The following is a 27,789-nucleotide window of genomic DNA, read 5'->3' as shown; positions in this document are numbered from 1 at the left end:
GAAATCTACAGCAGCTCAACAAGTGCATGCAGTGTTGGTGACATGTTAGTGTACAAGACTCCTGCCCCGACGAGTTTATCATATCAAGGCAAGCTGATCTCGCCCTTCCACATGGCATCATTCAAGCCAAGTTTGTCGACAACGTTTTGCCACCGAGGTCCTCCTCTATCTTCCCGCCTCAGATAAGCCATCAGCTTCTGTCTCTTGTGAACCAGCAGTCGTAGACCTCGTTTATTGTTCTTGTCGTTGTGGTGCAAATTATCTGCTAGCACATTGATTTTGGCGGTCATGATGGCTATTTGGACCTCAGGAGAGCCGGTATCAGCGCCAACTCGCCGCTTCAATGTGCTCGGTGCTTTTGAATGCAGACTTTGAGGTTTAGGTGGTATGACCGAGTCGGTGTTGTGTCGACCAAATTCTTCAATGCATCTTTGAATGTTGATGCGAAGTCTGTCCTTGCTGCTAGAATTTTCGAGATCGGCGATCGCCAACAAAGCTTTGGACGCATTTTCATGAGAAGCTACATGCTCCTGTATCTTCTTCTGGAACTCTTCCGCTTGTCCTGGGATGGCATTCTCTTGTGGGAGAGGCTCGGTAAGCCATCGTGAATACTCCAATGATTTGTCCACGTCGTCCTTTTTCAAAAAGTAGTTCAGATAATCTCCCTTTAGAGTCTGAAGAGGCCCTCGAGCGCGGAGCGAATTGACGAAGGGCGTTGGCCGTGATCTGATGGGATCGCCTAAAGCAAGTCTTCGTTCCTCTTCCAGCACCTTTTGTCGAGCTAGATTTGCGGACTTCCTTTGTCGAGCCTGAGCTACCCGATATGGATCGATGTGTTTATGCTTCCTGACTTTTCGTTTCTTTGCTCTTTTCGCATCCAACGGGGCTGTGGTGGAAAAAAGGCACGTGGAACATTTTGTGAAGACTTGATTCCGTGATGCCGCAGGCAAGCTCTGAAGGAGGCTCGTCACTAGAAGCTTTAGTCAATGGAGTTCTGCCAATTGAAGTACCCTACTCACAGTTGAACACGCTGCTTACCCCGGCGGGTAATGCGCGTGGAGGCATTGTTGCTTTGGTCTGGTGGCAGCAACTGTCTCGTACAGTAACCCTGGACGAAATACTTTGAAGAACTTCGGGACCTTCCCTTCGCAAAAACAAAACTCCGGCTCCGAAAGACCCTAACCCAAAAGTGGCCAAGTGTCTTAAAATCTTGGCGGAAATTTGTCGCACGAAGTCTCCTACAATGTAGCCGGCCATCGACAATCGCAGTTTGCTCTTCTTCAGCTTGCCATTCCTTTACGAACTCACTCGATCCAAGTCGCAAACCACCGTCGCAAACATGGCGAGCCCATCTAACCTTCCCGCTATCTTCAACCCTACGTCCCAGGACATTGAAATGCTCCTGGCGGCACAATGCCACTTGGGATCTAAGAACTTGCAGGTGCACATGGAGCCATACCTCTGGAAGACTCGACCAGACGGTGTCAACGTGATCAACATCTCCAAGACTTGGTAATAGAACCCTCGGGAAGAGTATTCGAGCAGCCTTACTGACTGCAGTTGCGCAGGGAGAAGATTGTTCTTGCTGCCCGCATTATCGCGGCGGTCGACAACCCAGCCGACATCTGTGTCATTTCCGCTCGTCCCTACGGTCAACGAGCTGTCCTCAAGTTCGCTGCTCACACCGGAGCCGTCGCCATCGCTGGTCGTTTCACCCCTGGTAACTTCACCAACTACATCACCCGCTCGTTCAAGGAACCCCGCTTGATCATCGTTACCGATCCTCGCACCGACGCCCAAGCCATCAAGGAGGCTTCCTACGTCAACATCCCGGTCATTGCTCTCTGCGACACCGACTCTCCAACGGAATTCGTCGACGTTGCCATCCCCACCAACAACAAGGGTCGTCATGCCATCGGTCTCGTCTGGTGGTTGTTGGCTCGTGAGGTGCTCCGTCTCCGAGGCACCCTTGCCAACCGCGAGGTTGACTGGGACGTTGTGGTCGATCTGTACTTCTACCGTGATCCCGAATCTGAGGAGCAGAAGGAGGAGGAGAAGCAACCCGGTGCTGATGAGGCTGGCCCCGCCGCTGTTGACCGTGGCTTTACCGACAACGCCGACTGGGCAGGAGAGTCGGGTGCTGCGCCAGGCATTGAGGGTGCTCCTCAGGCCGATGCCAACTGGAACGACCCTGGCACCGGTGGCGGTGACTGGGCCCAAGAGACTACCACTGGCGCTGCCACCACTGCCGGCTGGTAAGAGGCTGCGACGTTCCAAGAGGTTCGATGTGCGTGAATGCAGCATCTGCAGCATTTCCACCCTAGAAAAAAGCCGACATTACATCTTCCATCTCACTCTCTATGCACGGGACCCTTTCAACCACGATCTGCTTGCTACTTTGCTATTCGCGTTACACAAGGCCAAAAGTTGACGGCACTCATGAGGGAAAGATACTCGACTGGGATTACTCGTTCTTCTCGGGAGAGGGAAAGCCCTGTGCTGGAGATGAAGGGAATGTACTTAACCGTTGCCCAGTCTTGTGATACGTGTGTCACTAAGCATATTCGGGAAAGGGATGAAATAGATGACAAAAAAGACGAGAAAAACTGCAACTGCACATTGACGCTTCTGTTCAATTCCTGCTTTCATACATGTCCTGCATGTCGTACCCTTCCTCATTGCCCTGAGTCCATGTCAAACAATCAGATCGAGAAACTGCAAAATCTCCAATCCAAACACCCAAATCCTCGTCTGTGCGACGGGAGTAGTATGTCGCTGATGCCAGCCAGCGTGCTCAAACCTCATCACCCCCAGAACTGAAGTATACCGTTTCATGTTGTGTCCATTTATCGATGACTGGTCCACAAAATCCATGTAAGAGAGAGACGCGTCCATGGTGATGTGTTAATGCCTGGATGAATGCCAAACATCGTGTCGGTGTAACTCTTCTTGAATGTGTTCGCTGGTCTTGAGAGAGCCACTCATCAATGCAGTTGTCGATAACAGTCAAGGCAGTAGTATTGGCCGCAGAGACGTCCTCTCTCGCCATGTCGGACAGATTGGAAGCAGCCAGAACAGGTCGTGCGGCGCTCTTTGTCAGTCGGGATGTCAGCCAAAGTCGTCCGGGGGTTTGAAGGAGGATTGGGTTCTCGATGTTGTGTCGTGGTGATGCTCGAGTCCAGCTCTGCGTCCATCGGACTAGCCGCGTTGCGTGACATGATTCTCGAGGTTTGTACGTTCGGGTGACGGTTGATTTCGAAGGCTCTTTTGACGGACGAGCTTGTCGTTGGTGATGATATGAGAAATGGTCCTGGAGTCCAAATGAGTAGTACTTATACATCTCCTCCTGGACAAAGCAGGCACTCTTCACCAGACAGTCAATCTGAGACTCCAGCATGATTGCTTTGCATACAATGAGCACAAAAGACCATGGCGGTCTCCAAAGTACACTCACTCTTTGATCCGCCTGAGACATTGAGGCAGATGCTCAAAGGAGGCCAGTGCTCGTCCTTTCTTGTGTCCTCAACGTGGCAGTGCTAGGAGGTTCACTCCAGGAGTCGCTGCTACTTCGTATCAACAAAGAAAGAGCGTGAAGATGCATCATCGACGCTACGAGTTGATGTCCTCAGAACGAGTTGTTGATGTTGGCTCTCCTGCAGGAATTGATATCCTGTTTTCAAGGCTATCGAGAGCTTCGAGCTTCATCAGCACACGGTTTTCGCTGCACCGCTTAGAAAGTCTGCCCATTGTTTCCACTTAACTGCCAACCTCGTGAGTCTCATAGCCATATATCTCACGAGACAAGTCAGACCCGGCTAGGTTAATAGAAGGAAAAGCAAAGCAAAACAAAACGTCATCAATGATGATGATGATGATGACTATATGGTGTATGCGTTATATGTCCACACCGCGTTATGGGCCGATGTTTAGAAGAAGATGTTGTTTCATGTTCAGGGAGAGGAACCCCGCTTTTCGCCCCGGTCTAGAACGAAATTAGTACCAAGGTACTCCCGTACGAGGCGTTCAAGCCTCAGATAGACCAATCGACGACAGCCTCATGAACCAACAAGCGCCTATCAGGCCCCCGGCAGGGCGCCTTAGGCTGGAGGGCCGGTAGGCTAGCCCAGCCACCTTTGCTTCAATGCGCTCACAACCCTCGCTAGTGATTAGCTTGCCAGCAGCCGGAGGCTGAAAGCTGAAACCGATGCTGCAGACTCAACTTTCATAAACTCCCTCGATCAACTCTCTTCTCGAAAAGAAAGGTCGTGTATCAATCACCACCAATTGCTACACTACTATTCTCTCAATTGTGGTTTCTAAGAACGAGGTCTTAAAGTACTAAGGGCATTCAACCCAGAATAGGTGCTTGCCCGCAAATGGTCCATCCCTCTGTCACAGCCTGATCAAGCTTTGAGCTCGGGACGGTCCTCACCTAGCCAGACCCAAGGGGCCAGAAAGAGCACTGCGGAGGATTCCAAGCACAGACCTTCATCATGACATGGGCGCTATGGGAGTCTGTACACAACTGGTCACCATTCGAGATAGACGCCCTCGGTCTAGTCACCCTCCTTGGGGCAGACGAGGTCAACGGTGCCGTAGGGCGCCTCGTCAAAAACGCCTACCTTGAGTATTTACCAATACTCGGGGCGTTCGTCATTGCGGGCAACCAAATTACCAACAAGGCTGCGGGTTGGCATCTCTACAACATCTCGCAAGGTATCCATACGACTGATTTGTCCGCCTGGTTGACAAGATGGATGTTGTCTCAAGATTTCGAAACCACTCGAAGCTTCGTGATATGGAAGGTCACTCCCCCGAGGTCAAAGTGGAAGGATACCATCATCGCGTTGCTTATCAGCCTCATTTTCAATGGATTTCTGATTGCCTTGACCATTTTATCAAAAGACTGGTACGGCTTTGCCAATGCCTTGGCTATGGATATCTCAATACTCGTCCGGGTGTACGTTGTAGGGCAGCAAAGAGCTGGAGTGGACGCCAGAATTGACGAGGTCGTAAAGAAGGCAAAATCAGCCCCACCAGAGGGCACTTATGAAGCCGCAAGGCGGGCATGGCTGCTTCAATTAGACGCGAAAAGGAGGGAAAAAGAGCAAAGTAAGCGAAAGGGGTGGAGCCATTCCCCAGGTCAACATACCAACGGGGGTGTCATAGGACGACTCGGTGCTTCTCGACAAGACTCTATCCCACCAAAACATGCAGAGCAGCAGGCAAGAGCCTTGAGTCCAGAAGCGCCGATCAAACATCCGAGATTCGATCCAAGCAATTTCAAAGACCCGGATTATGAATGGACTGGAACCCCGACCAAAGTCCTCATCATCCAGACAGACTCAAAAGCTGTCACGTTCTGGATGCCACAAGAACTGCTCTTTCCACCATCGCTGTTCGTTGAGGGCCCAAGCCTGTTGCATCCGCGAATGTATTTTGTTATACGATCAATTGGCTGGCTTGCCTTTGCAGTCCATATCGTGGCAATTGGCATGGCAGACTTGGCTAGCCAGCTGTACACTGTTGTCCTCATCGTATTACCAACGCTGTTGCTGGTCCTCAAATTCTCTTGCGACGACTCAAGATGGGTCAGTACACTTCAAGCGTGGGCGAGGAAGTATCTTTACAGAGGACTGGCGGGGTCAGAGCGGCAGAGTTTAGCCGATGAGAACGCATCGTCCTCTGAGCCAGTAACACTGCGGGAATGCTGGATTGGTTCACGTTTGAAAGCCGAAATTTGCGAGTGGCCCGCATCCTATGAGTTCATCGAGACAGCCCCGTCGACGTGGTCGAGTGGCCCGCCTCCCAAAGGAAGAGAACGGTCAACGAGGCGCCAAGATCTTTATGCGTGGCTCGCTCTCAGCAGCGCCGAAGAGGAGAGCATGGACAAGTGGGACCTATTTCCGCATATTCGTGACGATAACACTACATGGTGGCAGACTTACAAGAAGAAAAAGTATTGCTTGAAGCGGAATCCAACGTTTGGGCCACAGCTCAAATCTGATAAGGCGTCCACCGCAGACACAACAGACGATGTGCCGACTTCGATCTTCCAAACTGGTCGAACCAAGACGGTTAATTTTGCGGTCCACACGTCGGACATTCATCATCATGTCCAAGCTCGAAAATCCAGCACTGTCGTCTCGAATAGCTCAGCATTTCCTGCAATCAGTGATCACGAACATCCGCAAAATGTCCTCAACGATACTGACGCTGCCCTTACCCAGTCGCCAACAGATGGAAGAGGCGAGCTACCCTCTGCCAAGGCGTCTGATACTATCAGCACTGCCGCCTCTGACCCTCGTCCATCTAGCACGGGTCTGAAAGAAGATTGACGAGGATCTTGTTGGGTAATTGGGATGTTTGAGCAAATAATAAGAATGGATCACGAAACAAGATTATGGTCTTTGAGATCTCTGTACGATGAAAATAATACCAGGGTCCCAAACTCGATTTCGAAGGTACGTGGGCAGTAGTGATATGTAATCGTAGCGACGTGAAGGGCACCTCTTAGTTTCTGTGATTGTCAAAGAGAACTTGTCATTCTACGAGGGGTTCTAGGGGGCTGTCAGACTATATAGGGTTCGAGGGTGTACGGCCTCGTACAGGGCCCCTCGAACCGATACCGTCAAGGGTATTAGCGTCTCGAGACGATACCCCTAGACGGGTGTCTTTACATGTCTTGGCGCAAAAATAATCACATTTCGTCCCCACGAATGTCACGGGACCGCGGGGTGGAATCGATCACGTGATAGCCTGAGTTTTTGTCTTGCTCTTGCCCAAGCAATAAGTTGCGCTTTAAGGCTTGTCTCGTTAGGTACATTATGTTACTATTTTTTACTGCCATACCGGATATTGGCATTCTGCCCCGAATGTGAAGCCAAGCAGCGACTTTAGCAGAACAGACCGTGGCTCTCACCCCGATAGTCTTGTAGCGACCCGTCTGAATAGCATTCCTTCATTGATTCACAGCGGTGGCTTAAGACGATATTCCTCGCACGTGCCAAAGTCATAAGGTAACAATGATCTGGTTTCCCTCTCTGTCCTTTCGGCTCTTCTGTAATTTGTGCGAGCATCTGTAATTACTCCGTAAGGCACAGGAAACTGATCTTTACTAGCCCCAGTTACGCGACTGCCCGGGGACCAATCGATACGTTTCCCCGGTCTGCAAGGCTGCGCTAGTGCTGCCAAGTACTTAGAGCGCCGAGACATGAAAATAATTTGGGCCCCGGGGAGCTTTTGACTCATTGACCGTTGAGACCGTCAGGTGAATTGAATCTGGTCAACGGTGCTTCAAGATGCCGATGGTCAATGGGACGGCGAAGGAAGTTCGCGTGAGTCTTCTCGGCAAAGAAAGCATCATCATAAATTTCGGACTATGGCGCAATTATGTGGCCTCCGATCTCCTTGCAAACCTTGAATCATCAACCTATGTTCTCATCACCGACACTAACCTTGGCTCTCTGTACATTGACCCTTTCCAAAATGCTTTTCGGACAGCAGCTCAACAGCAGGGAAGCTCGTCAAGGCTCCTGGTCCACCAAATCCCCCCTGGAGAAAGCTCAAAGTCTCGGCAAACCAAGGACGATATTGAGGATTGGCTGTTGACTCAGAGCCCACCATGTGGCCGCGACACGGTCATCATAGCTCTTGGGGGCGGTGTTGTAGGTGACCTGACTGGATTCGTGGCTGCAACCTATATGCGCGGTGTACGTTTCGTTCAGGTGCCGACAACATTGCTTGCCATGGTGGATTCATCCATTGGAGGAAAGACAGCCATTGACACACCTCTCGGCAAAAACCTCGTCGGCGCTATCTGGCAGCCTCAGCGAATTTACATCGACTTGGATTTCCTTGGCACGTTACCACGAAGGGAGCTCATCAATGGCATGGCCGAGGTCATAAAGACTGCAGCAATTTCCGAAGAACAGGAATTCATTGCGCTAGAGCACAACGCCGATCGGATCATGGCCGCAGTCAATGACGACGTCAAGAAAGGGGCAGCTAGGTTCAAGGACATTGAATCGATCTTGATTCGAATCATATCCGCCTCCGCAAAATTCAAGGCACACGTGGTCACTATTGATGAAAGAGAGGCAGGACTGCGCAACCTGTTGAATTTCGGGCATTCAATTGGTCATGCAATGGAAGCTTTCCTGACGCCACAAGTGCTGCACGGCGAGTGCGTTGCCATCGGTATGGTGAAAGAAGCTGAACTTGCACGACATCTCGGTGTTCTCAGCGGTGTCGCTGTCGGACGTTTGCAGAAGTGCATTACTGCGTACGGTTTGCCGACGAGACTAGATGATGAAAGGGTGCGCAAGCTTTCAGGCGGCAAGGTGTGTACTGTTGATGGCATGCTCAAGAAGATGGGTGTGGACAAAAAGAACGACGGGGCAAAGAAAAAGGTTGTTCTTCTCTCAGCCATTGGACGCACCCATGAGCAAAAAGCAAGTGTTGTTGCTGACTCCGATCTCCGTGTGGTTCTTTCACCGAGCATTGAGGTCCTGCCCGGCGTTCCCAGAGATCTGAAGGTCGTTTGCGCACCACCAGGATCCAAAAGCATTTCCAATAGAGCTCTTGTCCTAGCCGCCCTTGGCAAGGGCGTCTGCCGCGTTCAAAACTTGCTCACGTCCGCCGACACAGAAGTCATGCTGGAAGCCCTGACCCGTCTAGGAGCTGCCACTTTCTCTTGGGAGGACGATGGCGAAGTCCTGGTGGTCAACGGAAACGGGGGCCAACTTCAGGCCAGCCAGCAAGACTTGTACCTGGGAAATGCCGGAACCGCTGCACGATTTTTGACTACGGTCGCAACATTGACCCAAGAGAGCAACGTGAAATCTACAGTCCTCACGGGAAATGCACGCATGAAGCAAAGACCCATTGGCGATCTCGTCGATGCGTTGAAAGTCAATGGTGCCGGGGTCGAGTATTTAGAAAGCCAGGGAAGTCTCCCGTTGAAGATTGCAGCTTCCGGTGGTTTCAACGGAGGTGAAATCAGACTAGCAGCCAAAGTCTCGTCTCAATATGTTTCGTCGCTACTCATGTGCGCACCCTACGCCAAGGAAGCAGTCACTCTCAGACTCGTTGGCGGAAAGCCTGTCTCGCAACCGTACATCGACATGACTATTGCGATGATGGCTTCGTTCGGCATTCAAGTCGAGAAGTCCAAGAGTGAAGAACATACGTACCACATCCCACGTGGCGCATATCGCAATCCTTCAGAGTACATGGTGGAGAGCGATGCCAGCTCAGCAACTTATCCACTCGCTATTGCTGCGATCACTGGAACGACCTGTACGATTCCAAACATCGGCTCGGCGTCCCTACAAGGCGATTCACAATTCGCCGTTGACATTCTTCGGCCAATGGGCTGTGAAGTCAAGCAGACAGCGACGTCAACCACAGTGACCGGTCCGCGAGATGGAGTCTTGAAGCCTCTCTCCAATGTGGACATGGAACCAATGACTGATGCATTCTTGACAGCCTCCGTCTTAGCGGCAGTCGCTCAAGGAAGTGGTTCAAGCACGACTCGTATATATGGTATTGCTAACCAGCGAGTCAAAGAATGTAATCGTATACAAGCCATGGAAGATGAATTAGCCAAGTTTGGAGTGACTTGCCGCCAGTTCGATGACGGTATCGAAGTCGACGGTATTGACAGATCTCGGCTGAGACAACCTAAAGGTGGCGTACACTGCTACGATGATCACAGAGTCGCGATGAGCTTCAGTGTACTAGCTCTAGCAGCACCTCAACCCAGCCTCATCCTCGAAAAGGAATGCACAGGAAAGACATGGCCGGGATGGTGGGATACGATGGCGCGCCAGTTCAACGTCAGATTGCAAGGTGTAGAGCTGGATGATGCTGTTGTGCAGTCACCGAAGAAGCGACTCGACCGTGGTAAGGCATCAATGTTCATTATCGGAATGAGAGGCGCAGGGAAAACCACCTGTGGACGCTGGGCTGCCAAGTCACTCGGAAAGAGGCTAATCGACCTGGATACCGAACTTGAAATCCGGGAGGGCATGGGTGTCGCCGACATTGTCAGAAAGCATGGCTGGGGATACTTTCGCGAACGTGAATTGGTACTTCTCAAAAGCGTTGTGAAAGATTGGCCAAACGACTACATTATTGCCTGTGGCGGTGGCATCGTCGAAACCCCTGAGGCACGGCAGATCCTGGTCGATTGGCATCAAACAAAAGGCCATGTGCTCCTCGTCGAGCGTGACATTAATCAGGTGATGGACTTTCTACAAATTGACAAGACGCGCCCTGCATACGTTGAAGACATGATGGGCGTCTGGCTCCGGCGCAAGCCATGGTTCGAAGAATGCAGCAACTTGGTGTTCTACAGCCAAAATGTCCCCGACGAGAAAATGTCCGAAGCAGCAGCCGACTTCGACCGCTTCCTGCACATGGTAACCGGTCAACTCGACACATTGTCCATGCTGAAACAGAAACCTGAATCATTCTTCGTAGCGCTTACATTCCCAGATCTCCGCCCACACCTGAATATCCTTCCAGAAGTATGTCTCGGTTCCGACGCGGTCGAATTACGTGTCGACCTACTCAAGGACCCGAAATCCTCTTCCCGAACCCCTTCACTAGAGTACGTCACGGCGCAACTCTCTCTCCTCCGAGCGACAGTCCCTCTGCCAGTAGTCTTTACGGTCCGCACGTCCGCGCAAGGTGGCCAGTTCCCTGACGACGCCCATGCCGAGTACGCCGAACTGTGCAAGCTAGCAATCAGAATGGGCGCCGAGTTTGTCGACCTCGAAGTCGCCACTCTGCCCGAAGGCATTCTCAACTCGATCGTCGCGCGCAAGAACAGCAGTTCGTCGCGCATTATCGCGTCTCATCACGATCCCCGCGGTCTGTTGCCCTTCAGCAACCCGGCATCCTGGATTCCGGTGTACAACCGCTGCCTTCAGTATGGCGACGTAGTCAAGCTGATTGGCGTGGCGTCAAGTCTGGACGACAACTTCTCTCTGCGCAAATTCAAACAGTGGTCGGCGAGTCAGCACCCGGAACTTCCTCTGATTGCCATCAACATGGGCCGTGCCGGTCAAGCATCACGGATCCTCAACGGATTCATGACGCCCGTAAGCCACCCGGCTCTCCCGTTCAAGGCGGCACCCGGCCAGCTCAGCGCCACAGAGATTCGTCAGGGCTTGAGCCTGATTGGCGAGATCACACCGAAGCAGTTCTATCTGTTTGGCAGCCCCATTAGCGCGAGCAAATCCCCTGCTCTGCACAATACCCTGTTCAAAGAGACAGGACTGCCGCATCGCTACGAAGCCTTCGAGACGACCAATGCGGACGAGGTGAAGAGCAGGATCCGCGCGGACGGCTTTGGCGGCGCCAGCGTGACCATCCCGTTGAAACTGGATGTTATGCCATTACTCGACGAGGTGGACGAGAGCGCGCGGCTCATTGGAGCAGTCAACACCATCGTCCCTGTCCCTGTCCCGGCCTCGGCACAAGGCAATAAGTCAAGCGTGAAACTCGTCGGGCGCAACACCGATTTTCTGGGCATGATGGACTGTCTGCGAGCCGCGGGGGCGAGCACTGCGCTCGGCGACGCGCAGCAGTCCGGCTTGGTGGTTGGTGGAGGCGGCACCGCCCGCGCGGCAATCCAGACGTTGCACACCATGGGTTACAAGCCGATTTACGTTGTTGGTCGAGACGCGCGAAAGATCGAGGACCTGGTCAGAGATTTCCCAACGCAGTACGACCTTGTCGTTGTCGACTCTGGCGCTGGAAAGGTGCGCACGCCGCCCTCGGTGGCTATCGCCACTATCCCAGCCAATATCCCCATCGACGACACGCTCGCCGGCGTGTTGAAGAAGATCTTCGGCATGCCTGTCCCCGAGTCCGTGACGCCGAAAGGTCAAGGGTCCCGCGCGCCCGGTAGGATCTTGCTCGAACTCGCGTACAAGCCCGCGCACACGGCGGTGATGAAGATGGCCGAGAGCGCCGCGTGGAAGACGATCCAGGGTCTCGAGACCCTCGTCACCCAGGGCGAGTGGCAGTATGAGTACTGGACGGGGATCAGGGTGAGAGGACTCGGTAGCAGGATCACTAGGGTGAGTTTATGACCTATTTTGATTTTACCTGCGGAAAATTCGTTCCGATTCGCTAACCGTTCTCTCTTCTTTTTCACAGAGTGTTGTTCTCGGAGCAGACGCATAGATAGAAATCGGGGGTATTAAAACCGGTAGACTCGCGACTTTCGTCGTTTCGGCTACTATCGTCGCCTTTTGCATGTTCACATGCTCCTATGGTACTGGTACCGGATCACACAGCCTGAATTCAGTTGCGGCATGTCGGTTTCATTGAGTTTCTTTTTTGACATTAGACGCTGGGATGAAGAAGTGTATTGCAAAAGTTTGTTGGCTCTCGTGTGTGAAAACCACTTCGATCCAAAAAAAAAAAAACATGGAAGGCTGGAGAATCAAACAAGACTATTTTTTCTATGCATTCGAATAAATATACCACCTGAAGCACAGGTACTTGGGCAATCTATGTCGAATCATCTTTCCGATCAAGAAAACAACCGTCCGTTCGTACATAAATCCCATCCCTAATGCCTCTCTCTGCTCAGATGTGGCATCACTTCTGCCTCGCGGTTCCGGCCCAGGGCAATGTAGGCCCAGTCACGCTCTAACTAGTTAGTTAGAACAAGTTCCGTCGTCTAGGCTGCATGCCGGCTTTTTGTGTCCGGCAAACCAAAGAGACGATCGTTACCGTACTCAGAGGAACCCAGGGCGTACGCACGGTGGCTCACGACGGGCTTGGAGACAGACCATTTTTGAGACTCGAGGGCAATGAGGATGTTACATTACTTGGACTTTGAGACATTGTCAAATCCAAAAAAAAAAAGGCGCCATAGAGTCGTATTTGCTCACATCATCGGCCGAGCATACACGCTTGTCATACGCCTACATGATGACGAAGCTGTACATCCTACAAAAAACATATTGACACCATCTCCAGAGAGGGGGAAATACCCCTTGTCACTCAAAGTACAGATCTGCAATGACACTGTACAAACACAAAACCAGCTCAAGATCCCTGGGTCCTTCTCTGCTCTTCTGCGTATCTCTGCAAAGCTGCCGCAAGAGCAGGATTGCTCGCCCATGGCCCTGAGTTGTAGAGTGGCTGCGACGTGGACTTGGACTCCGAGGTTCCCGGAGCAAAGCCCTGTTGATTTTGAGCGGGAGGCTGAAATTGTTGCTGTTGAAACGGCTGCTGTGGCTGTTGGAACTGTGGAAAGAACGACGGGACCATTCCCACCGGCATCTGTGGCATGAAGGGCACACCGGCCGGTGCTTGCATCCCGCCAAAATTGAACGAGACATTGGGCAGAGGAGTCATGGGCGAAGGCGTCGTAGGAGGGTATGAGATGTTATGTGGAGTGATCGATGGGGTTGTTGGCAGGCGGAGGTCCGGTGCATTAGCTCGATAGCCACCCTGGGTGTTGGTATAGCTGTTGTGCTGTTGATGATTGAAGCCACCACCACCTCGAGAATGATTGAACCCTCCGCCACGATGACCTCGTGGAGCGCCTCGTCCTCTCGAATGGCCTCTGCCTCTTCCCCCAAAATCAGCTCGGCCGTTCTGGACCGGAGGTGGAGGAGGTAGGTGGTACCCGTGAGTGTTCTCTTGCGGTTGCTCTCCCCTCGACAAAGCTTCGGCCATGTGATCTGGTCTCTGGAGCGGAGTGTATCCCTCGTCACCAGCGTCCGGGACATCGTCATAATTCATCTGCATCGAGCCATTACCATAACCGTTGTTATCGGTAGGTTGGTGGGAATGTGCTCCCCGACCAGCACGATTCGATGAGCCCCTTGCGAACTTTGATCCACCACGGCCTCTCCCAGAGTCTCCCCCTCTTCCTTGTTTTCTCGCTTTCATTTGACGTTTGTGCTCTGCTTCGGCTTCGTCGTCCGAAAACTCCATCTCATCGTCACCTACTTCTTCGTCGTGAAAATTCGAGGCGTCGCTGCCCTTCAGGCCTTTCAACGGTTGCGTGAAGACGAAGGTGGAATGCTGTGGTACGTAGAAAACTACTGTGCCGGGGTGCGACAGACCAGCCTCTGCGATAGCCTCATCGTTGGTGAATCGGATCGTATATCGGGGTTCTTCGACTCGCCCTATCAAGTCTGCGACCACTCCGACAACAGATCGGTCTTCGAGGGTGATCAAGGATCCGGGCTCGAGGACTTGGTACTCTCCAGACGTCTTCGCCTTGATGACCACTGTGCTCTCGACAACGAACTCAACATTGCCCAATTCCTCGATTTTCATGTCATTGGTGACGATGATATCGGGCTTCGGTATCACCTCCTCCTGTCGCTCATTTGCTGTCCGCAGTTGAGCACCGTCTGATTTGTCCCGGGATCTGCCTCCTTCGTCATCCGAACCTCCGTCTTCTTGCATCAGCAGTCTCGCAGCCTCTTCAGGGTCCAGCATTGAATACTCTCCGTCTGCATCTTCGTCGCTATCTTCATCCGAAGATGTGGTATCATCTGAGGAATCGGAGTCCGAAGAGGATTCATAAGGTGAAGAGTCAATCTCCCACTCTGCGCCATCGGCAGCTGTCTCAGGAGGCTGGGACTCTTCTGCTGTAGCCGTGTCGGTAGAGTTCTCTGAAACAGTCGGAGCAGCTGGGGCGCCAGCTGTGTTAGCCACGATCGGAATGACCACGTTTGTGTCCGGGTTGACACTCATCACGGCATCATGGGTAACCGTGTCTTGTGTCATTGGCGTATCCGATGTGCCCTGTGTGGCACTGGCACTGATCGACTCGGTCCGTGTGATAGGAGTATCCGTGGGGTCATTTTGTACTGCTGCTTGAGGCACTTCTACGCCAACAGTGACAGGAACCCCTTGTGCGGTCTTCTGTTCTTCTGTCGTGGTAACGACACGTTGAGCCGAGGACGGCGGTAGATGCATAGCGGAAGAGGAGTCGGCCTCGGCTTCGACCTGGAGCATCAGCGCATCCAGGAGAGAGTTCGCATCTTTGGAAGTGTTCTGGGTCTCCGGCGCTTGTTCTTCGAATTGAGCCAGTCCTGGGATAGCGGAAGCATTCTCGGTGGAAGTCTGGACCGTCAAACTATCGCCTTCGCTATCTGGATTCGCATCATGGGAAAGAGGCCGGGTTTCATCTGGCGATGCTGTTCGCTGTCGCTTGGAAGGGGATGTGGGAAAGTCGTCGACGTCCATAACGGATGAGACTCGACACTAGATAACTGCAGAGTCGCCCTGAATCGACTCGATTGAGTATGAAGTTCAGAATCCTGAGTGCGACGTCTCGAACCGCCGGCGACAAAAAAAAATATGGACGATGCGGAGAAGGAAATTCAAATGACGAAAATTGTCTCCGCAGCCGAGATCATCGCGTCACGTTCACGGCATCGCAACGCCAGAGACAACATTCTGAGAGAACAGCAGCTGGCAATAGTATGAGGTATGAGTTCGTAAATCTCCTCCTCAGCCTCTATGGTACACTGATCGTACCTATCAAAGGTTCGTACGAACTTCGTATTGGCATTCCCTCAGGCCTCGTGTCATGTCGAACAAGAATGCTCCAGGTAGGAAGAATACTGACCCCTCCCCCAACCGCGACGAGCTTACAGCTGCTCAAGTACGCGGAAGACACCGTGACTTTCCAGCGAAGTATTCAAGGGTCGTACATGATCCCCTACAGTCGCATGAGGAAGAACAGTGCATCGGCTACGACGGGGAAGCCCAAGCACTCAAAAACATCCGCTCGTACATTAGCCGCCGCCTGGCGGGTAATGCACATTTCAATCGGCTTGCGACTGCAAGCCGTCCGTGGGAACGATACCAGCCGATTGATTGATTCGTATATCATGTGCGATTCTTTTCATTGATAAGGCGGCCTCTGGATTCCCGAAACTTGTTTTAAATGGTCTCAAGAACCCACTACTTGGTCCGTCGCAGTACGACTTTCGCGATTCAAAGCACTGTTGAAAGCAACCTTGGCCTCATATCCATCACACCTAATCAACAACATTCTTGAATCTCATATCACCATGGGCTCTGTTTCAGACTCGTGGCGCAGACTTTCTGTCGGGATATGTGGTGGTGGGATAGGCGGCATGTCCGCTGCGATTGCCCTCCGTCGAGCTGGCCATGATGTAACCATTTACGAGAAACACGACTTTGCCGGAGAAGTAGGCGCCTCGGTATCCTGTGCCGCAAATGGCACGCGGTGGCTTCACGAATGGAATGTGGATGTTGCAAAGGGAGACCCGGTTGTCCTCAAGAAGCTTATCAATCGTGACTGGAAGACCGGCGAGCCTGTCAGCGTATACGATCTTGACGACTACGAGGAGAGATGGGGATATGTGTACAATATGTTCCACCGGCAGTACATGCACTCGATGCTGAAAGACACTGCGCTACAAGAAGAAGGAGACGGTGTGCCGGCAGTCTTGAAGGTCAATCATTCGGTGAGTTGAGGGTTATTACCCGCATTTTAAGAACTCAGGCGCTGATCCTGTGGCCTAGTGTGAAGACATCGACCTTCAGACAGGGACGATCAGATTTCGTAACGGCGTTACTGCACAACATGATGTGATCATTGGTGCTGATGGTATTGGTTCAGTCGTCCGTGGAATTATCGGAATCCAACCAGCGAAGACCCCATCGGACTCAAGTTGTTTACATGCAAATGTTACAACGGAAGAAGCTGTGAAACTTGGACTAGTCGATTACTCGCAGGACAGCGCTTTGGAGTACTGGGGTGGTCAAGAGGGCAAGTGGGACAAGATCGTGTTGTCTCCTTGTAACGGTGGCAAACTATTGTCGTACTACTGCTTTTTTCCCCGGGACAAGGGTGACTATTCCAACCAGACATGGGGAGGTGCGGATAGACCTGTCGAAGAGCTGCTGGCGCCATACCCTGAGTTGGACTCCCAAGTCCTCGACCATCTCAAGATTGGCAAGGAGATTCGGCCATGGCGGCTGTGGGTACAGTATGTCGATGTCCACTTTTTCTGCTCGCGGAATATTGTGGCATGTCCAGCTGACTGGCAGATAGTAAGCCTTATCCCTACATCCACAAGAGCATGGTCTGTCTTTTGGGAGACGCTGGACATCCGGTTTGTCGCACACTCTCCGACCTCAAATACAGATCAATGAAGCTGACTCTATACAGATGATGCCTCACCAGTCACAAGGTGCCTGCATGGGCATTGAAGACGCAGCGGCTCTGGGGATTATTTTCAGCAAGAAATATTTCAAAGGAGACATTTACGAAGCGCTCGCGGTCTATGACCAGGTACGACTGCCACGAGCAACGAGAGTGCAGGCAGCAGCTGCAAAGGCCGCATACAATATCAACGAGCGAATTGGTAAGTCGGCGCACCTTACTCCATAACAAGCTGTCGGCTGATCTTGACCCCAGGTTTCTCGAACAACAAAAACATTGCGACCTACAAAGTAGAAGATGAAAAGAAGAAACTCACGATAGAAGAAATGAATGCGTACGTCTTCTTGAGCCCCTCCAAGACTTACTGACTGACCCCGATGACAGATATGATATGTACCACGACATTGAACAAAAACTGGCTGCCGTACGAGGCGAGAAGTACGAGGGGAAATGGCTGGACGGACTGCCGATTGGATTGGAGCTTCCGAATGGTGTCGTTATCGGGGCCTGAACTTGTCTATGTTCTTGTTGTAAATAGAGCCATAGGATTCATGAATCGATTACGGAGTACCCTCGTCGATGTCTACTGTACATCCCATACTCCGTCCCACTGGCTATGTTGCTTGCTCAGTACTCCGGATCGGAAAAAGAGTTCTCCCGCAAGCGTCGAGAAATCCCCAGACGCGGTGCACGTGACGAGAAAATCCGGGGGGATTCGCTGGCTGCGGCGATCGAACTGAATGACTTGGGTTAAATTAATTTTCCCAGATTTTTAAGCTGACACAGCCTGATCCAGACCGCGTCAAGTGCACGACTATCTTTTCACCATTGTTATCCTGTCACGCATTCTTATATTGTGTCGAGTACCTCGTACTGCTCACCCGTTCTATATTCACCGTCAATGGGTCGAACTGCCGTCAATCTTCCACCAACTGTCCTATGCTCTCCTGCCGTTTGCTCCCCGGTCGCGGTTTCCCATGTGATTGAATCACCAACTGCAACGACCTCCGACATCTGCGGACTGCCCTGGCTACTGGCGCAAGGTCCGTCCTGAACAAGGGCGGACGGTAAACACTCGGAGCGAGTCGAAATATCAATTGGGTTCCAAACACTAGCCTTACGAGCACCCATTGCCATTCTGCAGAAATAATCAGGCATCATGAGCATTGGACATAGAGAGATAGTCATGGACAAACACCAAGACGCGGACAAGGGCCTCGGCTCGACTACAGACATCTCTACACAGCTGGAAGATGCCTTGAACTCGATCGCACTTGGAAACAATGCCCCCGACAACGAGCCCGAAATCATTCCTATTCGCACAAAGAGCCCTCCAATGACCCCTAGAAAGGCCATCGCGAAGAACACAATCTCCGACAGTCCATTGGGTGGAATAGAAAGTCAGCGAGGAAGACAAGAGGTCAAGGGAAGCGCCATCCTGTCTACCACCGCTGCCAAACGAAAGAAAAAGAAGAACAAGACAAGAACGTCGGAAGCATCACAGGCCCTCAGCACCGTAAGGGGCTTCACACCAGTTGATTCTGGCGCCGAAGATTCGGATGTTTCTGTGAATAGTCCGCGGGTTTTGTCACCTATGCCACGGCTAGCACCGTTGGCCGGCGCCAGCCCAGGGCTCAGACCACAGTCACCAGGAATCAGCAGTCTGAAAGCACAGCTTGACGCGTTGAATTCAAGAAGCCAGAGCCCATCTACATCTTGTACCCGCAACAATCAGGACTCCGAAGCAAACAGCAGCGCAGCCAGCGCGGCGTCGGACACTCAAACCGACGAGACGCCCGAAGAAATAGTCAGTTATAATGTCCAAATCGATCAAGATTTCATCAGCCAGTCTATGGCCGACACCGAGCCTGCTTCCTCATCGCCTATCGCCATGGACGCAGATCAACGTGCTACATCTCTGATTGCACGTAAAATGACTGCGGCAGACTTTACTCCCATCCGGTGTCTAGGAGATGGTGCGTTTGGAACCGTGCTCCTTGTGCGACAAAATGCAACAGGACGACTTTTCGCACAGAAGCAACTCACCAAGGCCTTCCTCAAGATCCACAAGAAGCGCATCGAATCGACCAGGTCGGAGCGTACCATTCTCGAGTTGGTCAATCGTCATCCTTTCATTGTCAATCTCTATTATGCCTTTCAGGACCATGAGAAGCTCTACTTGATCCTCGAGTACGCTTCCGGTGGCGAACTCTTCCGTCACCTGGAGTTGGAGAAATTCTTCAGCGAAGACGTGGCGGCTTTCTACATTGCTGAAATTGTTTTGGCACTCGACTACCTCCACAACACTGTCGGAGTCATCTATCGTGATCTCAAACCAGAGAATTGCCTCTTGAATGCCGAAGGTCACCTCCTTCTCACTGACTTTGGCCTCAGCAAAGTTGCCGTCCCAGACCCAAACACTCCGGGCGGCAGTCGATGCAACAGCCTCGGCGTTGGGACCATCGAATACATGGCGCCTGAGATTATCAGAGGCTGGGACGAGTCTGACTGGGGACCAGGTTATGGCAAAGCTTGTGACTGGTGGTCGCTGGGTGCCATGGCCTGTGATCTGATGACGGGAAAACCACCCTTTGGCGGTGGAAATTGGACCAAGATCCAACAGAACATTATGCATCAGAAGCTGAATCTTCCTTACTTTTTGTCGCCGGATGCCAAAGATCTCCTCACCAGACTCATGCGTAAGGAACCAAAGAAACGACTTGGAGTCGGTCCTCACGATATTAACGTCATCAAAAAGCACCGCTTCTTCAGGAAGATCGACTGGAAGAAGTTGGAGGCTCGGGAATTGGAACCACCCATCAAACCATTGGTCACAAATCCGGAATTGGCCGAGAACTTTTCCAAGGAATTTACTCAGCGAGCGGTAGATGCCACCCCTCAGCCACACAACAGGACACTGAGCAAGTCTGATCCCTTTGGAGGATTTAGCTACGTTGCAAGCCACAGTCTTCTTGAAGAGTCTATGCTTTCGGAGTTGGATGAAGCCATCATCGACGATGGGTTCTAGAGCCAGACAAGGATCAGTTGGGTCTGCTATAGAATGTGATAGACGTTTGCTATTGCTTGCTATCTCCGCATTTCAGCAAGGGCGTTTTACTTCCATGTTTAAGCGGACAGAAACATGGCGCATGGACAGTGGGGAGCACAATCATTCATTCATAGACGAAGTCTACAATTGCATGCTTTTAGAACGCCGTATCCCTGGCCGATTCTGCTCAGCGGTGTCGGTCGCTCTTGTTCTCTTCGTGGGCGGCGGTATCACGTGCTGATCTCACGTGCTCACGTCTGCCTGGTACATGGTGCCTTCTCCCTCTTCTTGTCTTAACAAACAACGGCCTGAACATTGAATCAAGGTCAAGCTGCTTCTGCGTCTCATCTAATTCTGCCTCAGCAATGTTTCATCTCTCTTCATCTCCTCCGCCACTCCCATCTCCCTGCGTGACCACTCTCCATCGCCATCGTCAGATGAAGCCTGACTAGAGCCTCACCTTGCGTTGTCTTCTTCTGGCTATCTATCTGTTCATCCATCATGCCTTCCGCCGGCATTCTCGGCCTTGAGGTCGAGATCCTCGCCGACATCTTTCAGATTGTGAATGACGCGTCGCCACGTACCACATCGGCCATCGCTCAAGTCAACAAGACGTTCAGTTTTGCAGTCCAGCTCGTCCGCTACCGACGAGAAACTCTCCATTGGGATCAAGACCGATCGAAGTTCGTTGATGGGTTTGGCCGACCTCTTGAGCAGCTCTTGTCACCGGATCGGCTGCGTGGACTACGACACCTGACCATCGCAAAGAGTCGCGCTGTTGAAGAGTTTGAAGACGTGACCGATTCTCCGGCGACACGACTCTTGATTGAGTTGCTGCGTGCTTCCAACAACCTCAAGTCACTGACCTACAAGACTGGCAACTATCCACCGTCGGATCTGATTCGTGCTCTACAAAAGAAACATCCATGGGCTGATCTGAAGGTCTACATTGATGCGTCGAAAGCTCCGGAACCCAACGAGACCGACCCACAAGATGTATGTCTAGCAAAGTCCCGCCTGACTGAGTTGACAATGGAGATACCTGCAAGCGTGAGGCGACCAAACCACTACCAGGTGCAGTTCGAGTACATGGCCAATGCCGCGAAGCAATTGAAGTCTGCCAGTCTCACAATGTTCAACATTTCAGCAATAAGGATGAGAAACTGGCAAGCCGGATCAGATGGCTCGACAGGCAGCTACGGCAACACTTCACTTCGTCACCTGTCTCTAGATGGTTGGCCTCTATCGGGAGGCACACTGGAGTATTGGTCTCAATTCGTAGATTTGTCACGCCTAGAGACACTCTCCTTCACCCGTGGTCCTTTGCACACTTCATACTTCACAAAGGCAGCCGACATGCTGCGAGGTTTGAGATCTGTGAATCTCAACCTCAGCCCGTTTACGTGTAACGAGGAAACCGCAGACGCAGCGGAACGCTACATAGCCACATGTTCTCCCTTGTCAACTTTGAGTCTATGGTCTTGGATGGGCAAGGTCAACCTCGACACGATCCTCACCCATCATGGTTCCACTTTGCAGGATCTGCAGCTGCATATTCGAGAAGAGGAAATCATACCAGAAGGTCCGCCGCAGCCATTGGAAGTTGAGAAGCTTAGAAACATTCGCATGTCATGCCCTAAGCTCTCCAGATTCACCGTTGACGTGAAGCGTCTGTCAAAGGATCCGGTTTTGGACGACTACAGAGAGATATTCGATGAGATCAAGCTGTTCAACTTGGAATACTTGCAAATCTACTTTGATAGCGGATTGGTGTACATGGTGAACTTGGAAACCAGAACAGATGTCGACGACGACGAGGAAGGCGACGGCGACGATTCTATTGGTGAAGACGACGATGAGGACATCGATGGCTTGGACGTGGCCCAGGTGGCCCACGAAATGCCTTCGCCGTACGGATGCGGTGGTTTGATGGACTCGAACAACCTCAAAACGACGGACCCTACTGAACATTTCCCAGCCCTCCATCCACCTGTCTCAACCGAGAAAATCTCACCATTTGTCCATCAGACCTGGAAGTACGTGTTTGGAGATCGGACTATGGGTGATAGAGTATTGGATGTCAAGTTTGGTGAATGGGAACGAAAGACTCCAATCGGACACTATCGATTTGACGGTCGCCCTCAAAAGGATTTGAGAGTTTGGTGTCATGCAGAACCACATCCTCGGGATGACAAGAAGGGACAAAGCGAAGTGGTTTTGAAGTGTTGTCAAGGTCATCATTTGACAAAGTTCAGCAGTGGTTGAGGTATCAGTTCGCTATTCATCCAACCTGTCCAAAAACAATGGCACGGTGAAGAGGTGAATGTAGAAATCTCAAAATGGTGCATTGAAGGCGAGACTCCGATATGGGCATGCAAGAGCCAGACAGTCAGAGAGTCAGAGCGGGAGAGAGTTACAGAGCCTTGAGCCAGGGACAGAGTCATCAACTGCCATTCAGTCAACCAGCCAGTCAGTCGGTCAAGCATGGGCCATGCCCTGCGCACTAAGATAGAGAGATTGACAGATAGAGAATGAAAATGTAACAATGCAGCGATGCAAAATAATGGTGTTTTCGCAGTGTAACTCTGGCGAAGTGTGATATTCTGGGTTTTTTTGGGTTTCTCATTCATGTACCAAGGTATTTACTTACTTGTAGGTAGGTACCCAGGTAATTCAAGGTACTTGTTTGATATACCTCCTACCTTAGGTAGTTAATAAACTGGAGTTGACGGCGAAGCGACTCTTAGTTGAGTAGTTGGTGCGCGGAAATGACAACGGTGTGTGTAGGTACGTAGACGGTAGTAGTTAGTGCCTACGTCGTTGATAGTTAACTAACCCCTCCCTCCCCCCCCGGGGCGGCCCTTTCCCCCTTTGTTGACGGCTGATTCGTCCTGCCTGCCTGACTGACTGACTGACTGACTGACTAATTGAGACTTTCTGACTCGACTACTTTCGCTGATCGACTCCTTCTCGGATCTCGGTGAACCAAACCAAGAGAGTTATATCCATCTACCTAGGTATTTCAGCTACCGGCAGTATCGAAAGTAACTCCACTCGGAAGCCGTGACCGGTACTGTAGTGCATCCGGGACGATGATCACCGGGGGGGATGGCGAGTGCCAGTCAAAAGGAAACCTTCGCACGTGAGATATCAAAAGTCTTTATCAAAGGACACCACCAACCACCATCGCCATCACTGTCACCGCCACAAAGGTAAAATGGGGCAGCGCCGTACATTGCAGTGACCGTCGAGATAGAGTCATTACCCTTGTCCTTGTCGCCGAAGAGTGTGAAACTGAAGACGAGACCGTAGGAACTAATTCTACTCCTCCTCCTCCTCCTCCTCCCCCCGCACCGCCTGGCGTGTTTTGAGTAGTTGTTCCATGACCATTACCAGTACCACCACCGGTGCCATTGCCGATTCCCGACTGCGTAGAGTTGTTTCTCGGTGTACTCGAGTTGAACCACGGCACAGGTGCAATGGTAAGTGTCACTGTCACTGTCGTCTCGGGAGTAGGGTGTGACTCGGCGGATGCAGCAGGCGTCATGGGGAACGTAATCGGGAAGGAATAAGGCCGTTGATGATGGTATGCACTATTATCCCCTTGCCCCTGATCATCATGACCTTGATCATCCGACCATCTCCCAGGAGCTGGTGTTGCCGTCGTAGTAGGTTGATGATGATTCTCCAGCACAACCGGAGTCACTGCCGCAGATGCGTACCATTTCTGTACTTCAGCTGCGAGTGCCGAGATGGATTGAGTGCACGGGACATTCAGCGTCAGTGTGGCCGTCGACAAGTCGCTCTCTCCGGGTTCATTTTGGGTTTCACCTCCATCCTCATCTTTCGACGGTGTCTGCTCGGCAGCCGGACAATACACAAAGGTCGTAGTCATAGGAACACTCGGACTGGGCATGCCGTCACACCCACAATCTAACACCACTATCGTCGTTGTGAGAACGGTAGGTGTCGGCGTGGGACATGTGGATGAATCCGAAACGCAGATTGTAGTATAAGTTGTCGATATTGTCGTTGGAGACGTGATTACCGTCGAGGTCGGTCCACCGGTCAAGGATGAGACCGGAGCAGACGAAGTCGAAGCCAATATTGGACTATCAATCTGCGTTTGCACGTCTGATGTTATTGTCGATGTCGTCGATGTTGTCATTGAGAAACTCATAGTCGCTGTGCTGGTATGTACCTGCGTGGTTGATGTGGTTGGCGATACATCCAGTAGTGTTGACCGTGTCGACGATGAGAGACTGCCGCCGCTACCACCACCAGCAACAGTGGAAGAAGACATCAAGGACGAACTAGATGTATCGACACTATCGCCAACAGTATTATTATACGTCGTAATCAACACCACAGAATCATCGCCTTCCGGAATCTGTCGTCTGGCAAGTCGAAAGCGATGCGATGGAGGCAAATGCGCGAGGCCACCACAGTGTTGACTCTCATCTCCTGGACAAGGCGTGTTACATGCCGAGTCTGGATACTTGATGAAATCTTGCGGGGGCGGTGATCCGGAGTACAGGGAGCAAAAACACTGTGTGTCAAAGATACCTGCGTAGTTAAACCCTGCACAAGCAGAGACACACTGTTGAATTGACATGGTCTCTGAGAAATCACGCAGGGTAAAAGAGTCTGCGAATGGCGAGTCTGGAATAGGACCCAGACATCCTGCGTATTCGAACGATGCGACTTTTGTTGGTTCTGAGAACGACTCGCTCGTTGTCGTCGTTGATTCAATAGGTCCGCTAGACTGGATAGAAGTCGCCGATGATTGCAATGGTGGAGGGTATACAGATGTCGTGGTGCTAACGGGGGTAACAGTCGTGCTGCTTCCGTCTGACAATATTTTGGTCGAAGGTTGCGATGTTACCGAAGAAGTCCTTGATGAGAAGTCGTCCGACGACTGCGACAGAGTAAGGGTTTGTGTGGGAGTGGACACCACTGTAGACGTAGACAATAACACAGTCATGGTGACACTGCTCAATGGTGCAACAGTCGCGGTCCCTAACGTGGCATGACTTGATGTTGTTGGGTGATTAATCATTGGGGTCGACGTAGCCCGAGAGTTTGAACTTGGAGACTGTGCAGATGGGGCTAAGAGTGAACTTGTAGAGTACGTTGTATGTTGACTTGTCGTCGAGGATAGCCCCAATGTGACACGGCCGGTGCTTGAATGTACTGTGGTTTGTCCAACCACGCTAGTAGAAGACTGCACTGGGCTCAGGGTAGATGAGTTTGGCGCAGTAAGTACAGTCGTCGTTGAGCCGACCACCACCGGAGTCGTGGTTGACTGTGGAGGCTCAATCACAGTCGTCGGCGTCTGAATTGCTGTAGTTGTTGAAACCAGCGTTGTAGGACGTGAAGTCGATATCGAAGTGGTGATTGAATTTGAAAAAGGAATCGTTGTTGTGGATGAACTCCTGATACTCATAGTGGAACTTGTGACCACAGACTGGGTTGATGAAGTGCTACCTAATGCCGATCTTGTCGTCAATGACTGTGATGGTCCGTTCGTCGTCGACAAGGATGTTCCCGATATAACCGATGAAGTCGACGTTGAACCGACCGAGACAACCGAGATCGAATTGGAAGAAGATGCAGCTGCACCGGATGGGCTCGAAGTCGCACTGGTCAAGACAATCACGATTGAACTTGAAAGAAATGAACTCGTATCTGCACCTACTCCCGATGATGTCGTAGTCGTGGCTCCATCCCCACCACCTCCCATGCCAACACCATCAGTATATGATGACAGCGGAGTCTCACTAATCAGTACAAAACTCGTACTTGTAGTCCCTGACGGAGGAAGATAGGTATTCGGAGTCGGCGTAGTCTGCACATACGAAGTACTACTGCTGCTTGACGTCTGGCTTCTCGGATCGTCCGTCACCTGAGGGTAAGCGTAGTAAATAAGCCGAGCACCATTGTATCGTGCATCGGCAGGCTGAGCATAGCAATCCCTTTTCCAATAACAAGCCTTGGTGCTGACCTGGTACGTGACAGCACCACAGTAATTGGCAGTAATGTTATCATTCCAATAGCTGCATCCTGCGATGCAGTCTTCGAAAGAGTTGACCTGAAATCCTTGATACGGTGCACCAATATCATGGCCTGCAGGGTTGACGCCGCATTCGATCTCATACTTGAAGGCGCCCGACTGGACGACGGTGAAGTTATATCCTGGACATAACGCCGTAGTGGGTGTCGGAGCTGGCGTGGAACTGGTCGTACTGATTGTCGAAGTCGGCTGCAAGCTAGCAATATATGGAGAAGAAGTTGCGTTTGAATCAGAGTCGGCAATTTGGTATACCCGCACGGAATTGATGCTCCAGTATGCATTCTGAAATGCCCCGGGTTGAGCAGCCACGTATGCACTGCACGTCCCGTATCCTGTGGACGCCGCGCATGAATTTGTCGAAGAGTTCCACACACCCGAAGCTCCCGCATATTCACCGCAGAAAGCATTGTTCATGACAATCTTATGTGCCTGGAACTTTTGATCGATATTGCACGACCCCTGAAACTTGGCTGCCGGTAATCCCCATCCGGAAGGATTGGGATTCTTGGTGGTGATATCCGCCGGGATTGAACCTCGAGCGAAGAACCATATTGCAATATAGTCGGATGTCCACTGCATAGCATAGACCCCGCCGCCGCCGCCGTTGAAGCTCGTGCCGTAACTTAGACTGCGTCTGTCACTGATGCTGCAACCGACATTGTAGTTTGGCTGTGTCCACGTTAGTCTCCGGTTCGTGATCCTCGACTACTTCCAAGACCGGTCCGACTCACATAGTAAGCGCAATTCACGGTTTGAAGCTGTCCCGACATCAATCTGCTGTCTCCTGCAATCGTGCAGTTTGGAGACCTTCAATCAATAAGGTTAGCAGTGGATTGTTTCTTGAGTGATTATATGCTGCTGCCCTTACGCGTGTAGTGTCATCCCATTGTAGGCATTGAGATTTGCACCCTCCATAATATCGATCTCACCATTGTATGGCCAATTGGGACCCAAGGTCCAGACTGCGCACACTCAGGATGCAATTACCACTGATTCTTGTACAGATAGACTTACATGCTGGCCATGTCCCACAGATTCCAGCGGGCGAGTGGTTGAAGTCTCCAATGAACAAACCATGAGTCCATGATCTTTTGGTCGATATTCTCACGCTGGGTCTACCTGCGCCATTAGGGTTACCGATAGTGGTCGTGAAGTCTGAGCCAATGTACGTTGGCTGGGAGTTGCTAGAGTTGATCATCCCAGCAAGTTGCGCCGATGATCGACTGTAGTATGTCACGAAACCACCGGTGGGATCGCCTCCCTAGTTGCGGAATGCGTGTCAGTCTTCATCGTTTTCGAGCTTCCCTCTGTCAAATCAACAAAGTTTCCTACCGTAAAGAAATCCCAGCCATCAAAGAAATTTGTTCCCGAGTATTCAGAGTCAAGTTGATAAACAGATCCTGTTTGGGCAACTGCATATTGATAACACCAAAGAAATAAAATGAGGCAGACACAGATGTCGCTGCCGTTCTGCGACCG

At 51.6% G+C, this 27,789-nt stretch overlaps 10 protein-coding genes across 10 annotated transcripts; 6 read left to right on the top strand and 4 right to left on the bottom strand.

Annotated features, from left to right (window-relative positions):
• Positions 1 to 83: 83 nt before the first annotated feature.
• On the bottom strand, positions 84 to 1,065 carry PV08_09804 (ribosomal protein S15; the record flags this gene model as incomplete). Its single annotated transcript, XM_016384120.1, has 2 exons — positions 84 to 970; positions 1,020 to 1,065. 2 exons carry the CDS (start codon positions 1,063 to 1,065, stop codon positions 84 to 86), a joined length of 933 nt encoding a protein of 310 aa, XP_016232743.1.
• A 274-nt stretch (positions 1,066 to 1,339) lies between these two features.
• Positions 1,340 to 2,259, top strand: PV08_09803 (40S ribosomal protein S0; the record flags this gene model as incomplete). The annotated part of the gene is made up of 2 exons (XM_016384119.1): positions 1,340 to 1,512; positions 1,569 to 2,259. 2 exons carry the CDS (start codon positions 1,340 to 1,342, stop codon positions 2,257 to 2,259), a joined length of 864 nt encoding a protein of 287 aa, XP_016232742.1.
• Positions 2,260 to 4,493: 2,234 nt separating this feature from the next.
• On the top strand, positions 4,494 to 6,338 carry PV08_09802 (uncharacterized protein; the record flags this gene model as incomplete). Its single annotated transcript, XM_016384118.1, has 1 exon — positions 4,494 to 6,338. The coding sequence occupies one exon, from the start codon at positions 4,494 to 4,496 to the stop codon at positions 6,336 to 6,338; it is 1,845 nt and encodes a 614-aa protein (XP_016232741.1).
• A 963-nt stretch (positions 6,339 to 7,301) lies between these two features.
• On the top strand, positions 7,302 to 12,104 carry PV08_09801 (3-phosphoshikimate 1-carboxyvinyltransferase; the record flags this gene model as incomplete). The annotated part of the gene is made up of 1 exon (XM_016384117.1): positions 7,302 to 12,104. One exon carries the CDS (start codon positions 7,302 to 7,304, stop codon positions 12,102 to 12,104), a length of 4,803 nt encoding a protein of 1,600 aa, XP_016232740.1.
• A 967-nt stretch (positions 12,105 to 13,071) lies between these two features.
• PV08_09800 (uncharacterized protein) lies at positions 13,072 to 15,234 on the bottom strand (the record flags this gene model as incomplete). The annotated part of the gene is made up of 1 exon (XM_016384116.1): positions 13,072 to 15,234. The coding sequence occupies one exon, from the start codon at positions 15,232 to 15,234 to the stop codon at positions 13,072 to 13,074; it is 2,163 nt and encodes a 720-aa protein (XP_016232739.1).
• An 833-nt stretch (positions 15,235 to 16,067) lies between these two features.
• On the top strand, positions 16,068 to 17,699 carry PV08_09799 (uncharacterized protein; the record flags this gene model as incomplete). The annotated part of the gene is made up of 6 exons (XM_016384115.1): positions 16,068 to 16,487; positions 16,546 to 17,012; positions 17,078 to 17,138; positions 17,195 to 17,390; positions 17,444 to 17,522; positions 17,573 to 17,699. The coding sequence occupies 6 exons, from the start codon at positions 16,068 to 16,070 to the stop codon at positions 17,697 to 17,699; spliced, it is 1,350 nt and encodes a 449-aa protein (XP_016232738.1).
• A 648-nt stretch (positions 17,700 to 18,347) lies between these two features.
• PV08_09798 (uncharacterized protein) lies at positions 18,348 to 20,216 on the top strand (the record flags this gene model as incomplete). The annotated part of the gene is made up of 1 exon (XM_016384114.1): positions 18,348 to 20,216. One exon carries the CDS (start codon positions 18,348 to 18,350, stop codon positions 20,214 to 20,216), a length of 1,869 nt encoding a protein of 622 aa, XP_016232737.1.
• Positions 20,217 to 20,738: 522 nt separating this feature from the next.
• PV08_09797 (uncharacterized protein) lies at positions 20,739 to 22,502 on the top strand (the record flags this gene model as incomplete). Its single annotated transcript, XM_016384113.1, has 1 exon — positions 20,739 to 22,502. The coding sequence occupies one exon, from the start codon at positions 20,739 to 20,741 to the stop codon at positions 22,500 to 22,502; it is 1,764 nt and encodes a 587-aa protein (XP_016232736.1).
• Positions 22,503 to 23,400: 898 nt separating this feature from the next.
• Positions 23,401 to 25,221, bottom strand: PV08_09796 (uncharacterized protein; the record flags this gene model as incomplete). Its single annotated transcript, XM_016384112.1, has 1 exon — positions 23,401 to 25,221. The coding sequence occupies one exon, from the start codon at positions 25,219 to 25,221 to the stop codon at positions 23,401 to 23,403; it is 1,821 nt and encodes a 606-aa protein (XP_016232735.1).
• A 499-nt stretch (positions 25,222 to 25,720) lies between these two features.
• On the bottom strand, positions 25,721 to 27,508 carry PV08_09795 (uncharacterized protein; the record flags this gene model as incomplete). The annotated part of the gene is made up of 5 exons (XM_016384111.1): positions 25,721 to 25,879; positions 25,936 to 26,979; positions 27,042 to 27,117; positions 27,179 to 27,272; positions 27,325 to 27,508. 5 exons carry the CDS (start codon positions 27,506 to 27,508, stop codon positions 25,721 to 25,723), a joined length of 1,557 nt encoding a protein of 518 aa, XP_016232734.1.
• Positions 27,509 to 27,789: the final 281 nt, after the last annotated feature.

Source organism: Exophiala spinifera (genome assembly GCF_000836115.1).
Source record: "Exophiala spinifera strain CBS 89968 unplaced genomic scaffold supercont1.7, whole genome shotgun sequence".
Lineage (NCBI taxonomy): Eukaryota > Fungi > Ascomycota > Eurotiomycetes > Chaetothyriales > Herpotrichiellaceae > Exophiala > Exophiala spinifera.
Note: the sequence above shows the minus strand (reverse complement) of the source record. Positions and strands in the feature narration are given on the sequence as shown.